The sequence below is a fragment of the Crotalus tigris genome, unplaced genomic scaffold, assembly GCF_016545835.1.
Source record: "Crotalus tigris isolate CLP2741 ecotype Arizona unplaced genomic scaffold, ASM1654583v1 scf7180000019258.42916, whole genome shotgun sequence".
NCBI lineage: Eukaryota > Metazoa > Chordata > Lepidosauria > Squamata > Viperidae > Crotalus > Crotalus tigris.
The window spans coordinates 32,889-42,916 of record NW_024097458.1 but is presented as its reverse complement, the minus strand read 5'-3'; the positions used below and the strand labels follow the sequence as shown (position 1 = coordinate 42,916).

The 10,028-nt window shown below is 44.4% G+C and overlaps 1 protein-coding gene across 2 annotated transcripts; it reads left to right on the top strand.

Annotated features, from left to right (window-relative positions):
• Positions 1-660: 660 nt before the first annotated feature.
• LOC120316125 (E3 ubiquitin-protein ligase ARIH1-like) lies at positions 661-6,426 on the top strand. Of its 2 annotated transcripts, XM_039361353.1 has the most exons (4): positions 661-789; positions 1,967-2,227; positions 3,801-3,913; positions 4,706-6,426. In XM_039361353.1, exons 2-4 carry the CDS (start codon positions 2,015-2,017, stop codon positions 4,788-4,790), a joined length of 411 nt encoding a protein of 136 aa, XP_039217287.1. In that variant the 5' UTR covers positions 661-789; positions 1,967-2,014; the 3' UTR covers positions 4,791-6,426. The 2 variants fall into 2 exon arrangements, with proteins under 2 accessions (XP_039217287.1, XP_039217286.1); XM_039361352.1 differs by lacking the exon at positions 661-789 and having other exon boundaries at positions 796-2,227.
• Positions 6,427-10,028: the final 3,602 nt, after the last annotated feature.

The window sequence follows — 10,028 nt, the reverse complement described above, 5'->3', positions numbered from 1 at the left end:
CGTGCTTCGAGGAGCAATCCTCGAAGCACGAAGCTCCTCGAAGCACGAAGCTGAAAACACCAGCCTGAAGGTGATGAATGGGACTTCGTCGAAATGTTGCCAAGACACTTCCAATTTTACGCGGGAGAAAACCCGAATAACCAAAGACTTACATATGTGTGTGTGTGTGTGTGTGTGTGTGTATAACTCTATATTACTTGTGAGAAGATAGGAACTTGAGAGAAGCCCTAGTCCAGTTTGTCTCAACCTTAGCAATTTTAAGTCATGTGGACTTCAATTCCCAGAATTCCCCAGCCAGTATACGCAAGAGGTTTTAGTGTGAATCATTCAAAATCAGTTTGAGCAAACAGGCAGTTCTCTGCTTAGACTGCATAAACTGAAGAAATATCGTGGGATCGACTCAGCATGGTGTGATTTGAAATCCACTTCTAACTATTTCACAGTGGTTTTTGGCATCCCGAGAAGGGTGCTTTGGACCTGATATGGTTCCTTTTGTTGGCTGGGGAATTCTGGGAATTGAAGTCCACTCACCTTAAAAGTTGTCACGGTTGAGAAATTACTGCTCTAGTCAGCTGTAGGCCCTGAAGGCTAGCAAAGACATCACAAGGGATGTTTGTCCTGTTTACAATAATATGCGAAGAAAGGAAAGGAAAGGAAGAACTTGGACTGACAGATAGATAGAAATAAGAGTAATCGTTTTAGAAATCTACATACTCATAAACCTCTTTCAGGTACAACTGCAACCGCTACAACGAGGATGATGCCAAGGCAGCAAGGGATGCCCAGGAGGTGAGTTCGTCGCTCTTGGCAACCCTCTGCATCAGGAAGCTATTGAGACTGCTTGCTCCTCTCTCTCTTGTTGACCAGATGGAGCACATGGAGTAGGGTTAGCTTCCAGCCTTAAATCCATAACAAGTGGCCAGTTTATTCATTGCTTCCTGACGTCAGAGTTCCGGCTAATTTGTAAAACGAGGGCACACGATGAGCTTTCACGCTTTCACCCTTTCTTTCCTTGAAGCCGTTCTTCTTGAGATGTTTTGCTGTGGGTAGACTTCATACGCCCCTGGATGGTGTTGCTCTTTAGGTGGCTTCTTTCATTCTTTTACATTCTGGCTGCACACACCATCCTTCCTGCCTGGAAGACCTTCCTCTCCTGTGTCTTTGTGGAGAAACCAAGCTGTTAGACTCTTTAGTACTGTGAAAAAGGCCCGTTGTTGTTCCCATTTGTAGATCACCCAATCCGTAAGAACTCTCGGCATTTTATAGATCTTAAAACAGTGGTTCTCAACCTGTGGGTCGGGACCCCATTTGGGGTCGAACGACCATTTCATGGGGGTCGCCAAACCATGCTGTCCGCCATTTTTTTCCCTTTTCCCTAGCTGTCCTACTCCCTCTTATTGGTGGCCACACCCACTTGGGGGTCACCACAACATGGGGAACTGTATTATGGGGTCACGGCATTAGAAAGGTTGAGAACCACTGTCTTAAAACTTTTAATCTCGAAGGCTGTTTCTCTAGGCTGCCGAAAAGCTGGAAGTCTTCTTCAAGATTTGGGGCTACGCAGGGGTCACCTTTTTCCCCCCCCCCCATCCACTCGCGCGCCCGCCGTTTTTCAGCCACCCACAAAGAAATACACCCCTATCTAAATAAAATTTGGCCAGCGAGCAAGCAAGCTTGAAAATCTTTCTGAGTCTCTGTGACCTTATGAAATTTGAGCCGCTTAAGGTTATTTGAGTTAATTTGGATTTTGCTGGCAGGGGATGTTGTGTCGGGTGGTATTCCGGGCGGTGGGGGGTGGGGGATCAGATTTGGAGCTTCACCTGGAGAACTTGCTGAATGAGGCAAAGGCTGGGCCCCCTCTGCCCCTGTTTTGCCTTGGGCTCTCTCCTTCCCGCGGGGAGCCCCACAGGATTGCCCTGCTTTAATTCTCGCTTTTCCATCTCGCCTGATGGGGAATGAAACACAGCGCTCGAGAGCCGCCTTGCAGCGATACCTCTTCTACTGCAACCGTTACATGAACCACATGCAGAGCCTGCGCTTCGAGCACAAACTCTACGCCCAGGTCAAGCAGAAGATGGAGGAGATGCAGCAGCACAACATGTCCTGGATCGAGGTCCAGTTCCTGAAAAAAGCGGTCGACGTCCTCTGCCAGTGCCGTGCCACGCTCATGTACACCTACGTCTTTGCCTTCTACCTCAAAAAGAATAATCAATCCATTATCTTTGAGGTAAGAGGCCTGCCCGTGCCCTGGGAATCTCCCGGGATGCTCGGCAGTTCTGTCCACTGCTCTGGGATTTAGTTGGAGAATTGCAGCGCAGATCATACAGGTCCAGCCAGGGTCCTTGGTGCTCTCTGAGCTTGGTGGTTTTCTTGCGGACGTTTCCTTACCCAGACTAGGCAACCTCATCAGTGCTAGAAGAGAATAGGTTGGGAAGAGGAGGGAGAGGACTGTGGGCTTCTTGATGTTTTCCGAGCTTGGTTGTTGTTGTTTTTTGTTTTTGTTTTGCAGACCTTTCATTACCCAAACTAGGTAACCTCATCAGTGCTAGTCCTCCCTCTAGTCTAGCATAGTCAGAGAGCAGAGAAGCACTCCCAGTAACAGCTGCCTTCATAATATAATTGGAAGTGAATCCAGATTTCAGTGGTCGCATAGACTACAATATCATAATATATGCCACAGTACAGATACCACAACTCCTCCCTACCCCAGTCCATTAACACACAATGCCTTGAACCACAAACTTAAGAGCAATTGCATTTGAGGGGTCCTCTCTGAGCTTGATTTGTTGTTGTTGTTGTTGCTGTTGCAGACATTTCATTACCCAACTAGGTAACAAAGAGTTTTGGCACTGACGATGTTATTTAGTTGGGTCACGAAATGTCTGCAGGAAAATCACCAGGCTCAGAGCATCAAGAATCCCACAGTCGTCCTCCTCCTCCTCCTCTTTCTCCTCCTCCTCCCTTCTAGCACTGATGATGTTCCCTAGTTGGGTCATGAAACATCTGCAAGAAAATAGGGTCAGAGAGCACCAAGGATCCCAGAGTCTTTCTCCTCCTCCTCCTCCTCCTCCTTCATCTCCATCTCCATGCAAACCCCACTCCCTTCTAGCACTGATGATGTTCCCTAGTTGGGTCATGAAACGTCTGCAAGAAAACAGGCTCAGAGAGCACCAAGGACCCCTCAGTTCAACCCTGAGCTACAAATATTCTTCTTTATAGGTCCAGCAGGCAACTTTGTACAGGTAATCCTCGACTTAACAACCATTTCCTTTGGCGATGGTTTGAAATTACAATGGCACTGGTTATAAGTCAAGGACTTTCTGTATAACAAACCAAACCTTCTGAATCATGAGGGTGGGAGCTGTTCGGATTTCTGGGGCAGAGGGTGTTTCTCCCAGACAAAAGGCACCTGGACAGAGATGGCATCATTGATACTGTCTAGTCAAATGGATTTGAAGTGCTCTCAGACTGCCTGATTTTACTGGACAGGAAGAAAGTAGGTGGTTCCTCAAATAACCGGGCCTTTTATTTTCAACACTCTGTTAACGTAGTTCTGTTTTTATGCCAAGTATCTTAATCAGATTTAGGAAGACAGATGTTTCCTGATTTCTCTAGAGAAAAGCCCATAGGAGGGAAATACTTTAAGCTTTGAAGAGGTTCCAAAACCGCTCTAATGCCTGCCTGCTAATGGAAAATACTGAACTGACAAGAAGGTTTTTTTTTTTTAAAGAAAAAATTGCTATTCTGTTAAACTCAAAAGAATTACTTTAAGTTTTTATCAGAGTGTTTTGCCTTTTTAGAATAATCAAGCAGATTTGGAGAATGCTACCGAGGTCCTTTCTGGGTACCTGGAACGAGATATATCTCAAGATTCACTGCAGGATATAAAGCAGAAAGTGCAAGATAAATACAGGTAATCCTTGTTTCGGACAGTACGGCTCAAAATATTTATCACTCATCTTGAATTAAGCTACACAAAGGTTGGTTGGCAGGAAAACGTATTCCTCCTGCGGTCACTTTTGATCCAAGCAAATGTTCAAGACAGTTGAAGTGAAAGAAAACCCCAAACATGCAAAACAGAATTAAATTAACGGTTAAAACTTGGGCGAAAGAAGTCACGTTCCTCTCCTGACAGATGGCGGGCCCAGTTCAGCTTCTGAAGGATTGTATTCTATTAAGTCTGGAAGCTGATTGTGAAAATGGCTCCTCCGTTGTGCTGAATAAAGCACATTGCGAGGGCCTCGGCAGAAGGATCACTCCTGCAGGTCTTAATCGCTAGATGGGTTTGTAAAGCAGGGTCACCGCCTCTTAACTCGGTATTTCTCAACCGTGGCCACTTCCAAGACATGTGGACCACAACTCCCAGAATTCCCCAGCCAACATGGCTGGCTGGGGAATTGTGGAAGTTGAAGTCCACAAGTGTTAAAGTTGTCAAGCTTAGAGAACCCAGCACTCGAGCAAAATATGGCTGGCCAGGGGATTCTGGGAGTTGAAGTCCACACGTCTTAAAATAGTCACGGTTGAGATATACTGTTTGAACTGCACAGGGACAAGAATTATTTGCACACAACTGGCAAGGCCACCCCCCCCCCCTAGTTTCTCAACTCCACCCAAAGGCAAAACCTTGTTGCTCTTAAATGTATTAATGCCCGGAAATGTTTCCGCCTTGGCATCTAAAGGCTCTCGCCTCCCTTTTTCCTTGCAGATACTGCGAGAGTCGACGAAGGGTGTTATTGCAACATGTGCATGAAGGCTATGAAAAGGACCTGTGGGAATATATTGAGGACTGAAAAGTGGCCTGGATAAAACGAACTCTTAAAAGTCTCTTCCCATCTAGAGTGCTCATACCATTAAAACAAAACCCACCCACGCAGACACAGGAAAAAAAAAACAAGGGGCCACCCTGCCTATTAACACCGCTGGTCTATAGTACCGGAATTCTGTTTGTTTGTTTTTTTTTTCTTTTTGTTAATGGAAAAAAAAATTAAGTAAATTATATTGTAATAAAAAAAGGTAGATAAACCATTGTACAACAGTATTCTAGGTGGCCAGTAAGTGTGATAGGCGCACTAAAAAACAAAAACAGCCCGCCCGACTTTTAACTCGTAAGGTAGCTTCCTTCTCCAAGCTGACTTTTTCTCTCTCCTCCTCTGCATATTACCGATGAAATATAAAACAGTTTCTTGACACTGCTGTACATGTCCGGCCAGCCATTTTGATGTACTTTGGTATGAGATATTTTTTTCCCCTATGCCCCCCTTCCCCTTCCCTCCTGCCCCTCCCCACCCCTCCGTAACAAATACACACCAGTTCATGGGTGTTGAATGTTGTTTGGCTTATTGTAAAGATGATTTGGGGGGGGAAGGGAGGAGGGCAGGGGGAGGAAGGGGCACCAAACAAGGAAAAAACCACACACACACACACACACACACACACACAGAAAACCCTTTGTATATGACTTTTAAAAAAAACAAAAACGAAAAACAAAAGAGGAGAACACAGTATTTTTCAAAATTGTAAATAGCGCATATGCATGGATAAAAAGCAAGCGTGGCACGTGTTTGCATAATGTTTAATTACAAAAAAAAATATTTATTCTTTAAAAACCTTCAAGATGTCTATTTGCCGTGCATTTTTTTTCTTTTTCTTCCCCCCCCCCCAGTTTGCTTTTTAATTTGGAGAGGGGAAATAGGGAGGGGGCAGTGTGTGCTGCTGTAAAGAACTCATTCTCTGGCTCAAACAAGATAAATAGATAGGGGGTGTTTTTTTGGTGGGGGGGTTGTTCCTCTTCTTCCGCCCCCTCCTTGCAACCAGTTGATCCCTTGTTCGGGTGTGTTCCTTGCTGGCAACGGACACCGTCCCTTGGGCACTTCCAGCTTTCTTGGTGTGCGTTTCCCATTTGGAAATCAAAGTGTTGTATAATTCCGGCTGCCTTTTTTTTCTTTCGGCTTCGAACGGCCCCATTTCTCCCCCCCCCCCCGGACCTCGGCCATTTGCCCGTGCAAAAAATCCAATATCTTATTCTGCAACTGGCTCTTCATTCATTCATAGGAAGCTTTGGGCATGTTGGGTTAAAGTGTCTGCGGAACATTCCTTGTTAACGTGTTCAATTTTGGAAAGGATGGGGGCTGCTGGGAAAAACTGTGATTGTTGGCGTGGAAAAAGTGCCTGATGCAGCAAACACTCCCATCTAGTTGCAAGAGTCTGTAGCGGGGTTTCTGAACCTCAGGAATGTTAAAGAGAAGTGGACTTCAATTCCCAGAATTCTGGGACTTGAAGTTCACACCTCTTACCGTCGCTGAGGTGAAAAACTTTCTGGAGCCATTGGGTGTTTTTTTTTTTTTTTTCCTGAATGAGGACTAAATCATGAATATCATACGATACATTTATAGTCTCATATTTTTTTGTAATAAAAGTTATCTTCAAGCACCGTTTGGAAGCTGTTTATTACTGTATTGGAGCTTCTTGTAGTGAGTTTTCCCAGCCCACTTATATGGCAGTATTTCTACTTTCAAATTTAGGGATGGGTGGGTGGGGGGAGGAGGCTGGATGTACCCAAAAGTCTAGCTCAGGGGTCTTCAAACCTGGCCCTTTGGTGACTTGTGGACTTCAATTCCCAGAATTCCTCAGCCAGGCACGCTGGCGGAGGAATTTTGGAAGTCTACAAGTCATCAAAGGGCCATGTTTGAAGACCCCTGGTCTAGCTTATTTCCTAAAGGGCTGCTTTCTCCCCTCTTTTTTTTAAAGAAACTATTGTTAAGTTTCCAAGGATTTGTTCAGCTAATTCCATGCGTGCCTGTGACACTTGTAGTTGTGTGTTAGGGACAGCCCGCTCGCCTACCCCCTGGCAAATTATTTCTATAGTTGCAGGAGGTGTAGGGTTGAGAGACTCCGTTCCCCTGTTTTGGCAGCTCAGCTTTGCATCTGATGAGACTCAAGACCTGGTTTTGGTTTACCTGGAGAGTAAACCAAATCATCTCCTTCAGAATAAGGGAGGGGGAGAGAGAGAGAAAGTTGTTTTTGCTTCGTGACTTCCTACTTGGAATGAAAGTTTGGAATTGGTCAACGGTTTTGGAAAGATGCAACTAATCCTTTCCAGAATGTGTGCATTCAAGGGCAGCACGCCTGTTGCTTGAACGGTGAGGTTTCCTGCCATTCTCCCGGCTTCATCTTTGCATGCTCCCAATAAGACATGACAAAGTGCTTCCAATCCAGTTAAGTGCGGGTGTGTGTGCGTTTTGTGTTGATATATATATATTTTTTAAACCGGCCCTGCTTGGAACGAGGTTGATGGAACAAGTGGTCCGTTCCTTGGAGGGCCTCATGGAATAAACCCATTCTGTTCCCTGGGTGCGTCTCACGTTCGGCTCTTTTTCTCAATATTTTGCCATTGCTCCTGTATTATTAAACAATATTGTTAGTTTTTAACAAAATGTATATAGAAGCATTGTATCGCTGCATCTTCTACTTCAGGAGCTCATACCCTGTGTGTTCATGTGGGGTCAGGAGGGGAGCATCTTAAAATTGGGATTTGCAAATCATTTAAATCAGTATTTTTTCAACTGTAGCAACTTAAAGATGGGGGCTGGGGAATTCTGGGAGTTGAAGTCCCCTCATCTTCAAGTTGCTGAGAAACACTGTTATATAGGCTTACCTCTAGACCTATACTCCTTCCTTGCTTTCCTATCCTTTAGAAAACAAAGCAAATAGTATCTTTTTTTTTTTAAAGGAAATTTTCGGCTACTTTTAAACCTTGGTTGGTGCAATCTATGGAAATTATGGCTTGTGCTGCCATAACTATGGACAGATGGAGTGAGGGACCTCTAAGACACGTCAGACGGGTGATCCTGGCTTTTATCTCACGCTCATTCTACCTTATTGAAGTGGCTGCCTTTGGGTTTTATCGCTAGTGTTATGTATCAAAACTGTCTTTTAAGTTTTCAGAACCATTTAACTCAAGGGTCGTAGTACAACTGCTGTATTAGAAATCATTTATTGTGTGAGACAAAGAGTAGTGTTCTTTGGCAAACTCCCATGTATAGAGGGCTCCTGTAATCCAGCATATAAGAGAGATGGTTAAGATGAGCGGACTGGGCTATGACCGAAGGCTTGTAAGTTTCTTTTTTATTTTCTTTCTTTTTCTTTCTTTTTTTCTTCCCTCCATCTTAAAAGAGCACCTCATGCTGTGGAATTAACTGTTCTTAGACTTCATTGTAACTGGCGGACTGTTCCATGTTAAGGCTAATCAGAGGGAGAAACTGCGTTCCTAATTCTAATAAACTTTTATTTTGTTATTTCATTTGTAATTTTTTTTTTTGAGTGTTCTCTTGCAGTGATTTTGCATCTTCTTTACACCTTAGGGGAAACACCTTGGGCAAGTCAACAGCTGGAAAACACCAGCCAGATGTTAGTCCTGGTTGTGATGTATAGCTTTTCAGATGCAGCCTAATCTGCCTTTTGCCGTAAGCCCAAAGTCACATCACTTCCTCTGTCTTAACGTGATTTTGGTAGCCCCCCCCCCCCCCGCCATATGAAATTCAGAATAACATATCTGACTTTTCCTTTAGTATTACTACAATCTTGACTAAACCAGTGTTTCTTCCAGGGGTTCTAAAAGACCCAAAGAATCCTCTTTACTCGGGGAGGGGGGAGGCAGAATTATTTGCCAGTCTGTGTTGAAAAATAAACCAGTATTAAAATCCCATCAAACAATTGTGAAAAGTTGGTGGCAAATGTATCCGTTTTAATTTTTAATATAGTAAATATTGACAGATAACAACCCGTACAGACACACTTTTTGGGTCCTGTATAATTTTAAAAGTTGTAGTGCAGCGGTTCTCAACCTATGGGTCGCGACCCCATTTGGGGTCAATCGACCACTTTTCGGGGGTTGCCAAAGGCGGCGATCCGCCATTTTGTCCCCTCCGAGGGCACCGCCGCGCATGCGCATGCACACCGCGCATGCACACCGCGCATGCACACCGCGCATGCACACCGCGCATGGGGCGCCACGCCTCCAGGAGGGCTGTCACGCATGCGCGCCGCGTGGGGGGTGCCGCGCATGCGCGCCGCGCACCGGGGGCCCCACCCCATGCGCGCCGCGCATGCGCATAGCGTTTGTGTGACGGGGGTCACCGTCACACAAACGTTGAGAAACGCTGTTGTAGTGGGTCCTAAGAGGGGAAAAAAAAAAATCAAACAGCAAGCCAGACAAAAATTAGCCCAAGCTTTGATCAGTGCCCTTCAGACAATGATGGAACAGAAGTTTCAGCAATTAAATCATTACAATACAGCTTATGGCTTCATTTTATACATTTTATTATTTATACATCAGAACTTCTTGCTCTTAAGATTTTGCCTCTAGAGTGAGGCAACAAGTAACTTAGTTACCCTTGTCTAAAATCTCTTCCCTGCAAAACCTGTTGTAAACAACTCTATGCAAAGCCAGCCCGACCTATAACAACCCTCCAGTGACTTTGGGTGGGAAAAAAATCTAATGACTAACAATGTGAAGTCCGCTTGTTGCAAGTTCAGAAAACTTATATTTTCTAGCTGTCACCACCTAAGAGGAATTCTCAAAGCCCATAAAATCTTTTACACCAGCACTGAAAGAATCTGAAGATCCCAGTGAATCAGGTCAGTGTTCAGTGAAAAGACCTGGATTCTTAACTTCTCTTGTGTTCTGCTGTAATGGTGTTCAAGTTTAAAAGCTGCACTTGAATATTTTTAATTTTCAACAGCTAGCAAATTTAACCTTGCCAACGTGCTCCATATTGTCCAGGCCTGTTCCCATAGAAACGGCAGCATTTTCTTGTGCTGATCAGAATATTGTTTTCACCTTCCTTACACATTTGAACATTTTTAATCACTTTATTAAATGTTAAACTCAAGTACAATTTTGCAGTGGGTGTGTTGAACACGAGCCGCTGAACAACACAACCAGGCTAATTTTTTTTTTACTCCTCCCCCTTTTTTTAACAGCGATTACGTAATGGTAATCTTCTATTATTTACATTTCTCCCCCTTAT

Bases quoted from the DNA above. Each gene is read 5' to 3' on its own strand.
- LOC120316125 (XM_039361352.1), top strand. From the start codon at position 1,949: ATGGGGAATGAAACACAGCGCTCGAGAGCCGCCTTGCAGCGATACCTC. The intron at 2,228-3,800 runs GTAAGAGGCCTG...TTGCCTTTTTAG, and splicing joins ATCAATCCATTATCTTTGAG to AATAATCAAGCAGATTTGGA. The intron at 3,914-4,705 runs GTAATCCTTGTT...TTTTCCTTGCAG, and splicing joins AAAGTGCAAGATAAATACAG to ATACTGCGAGAGTCGACGAA.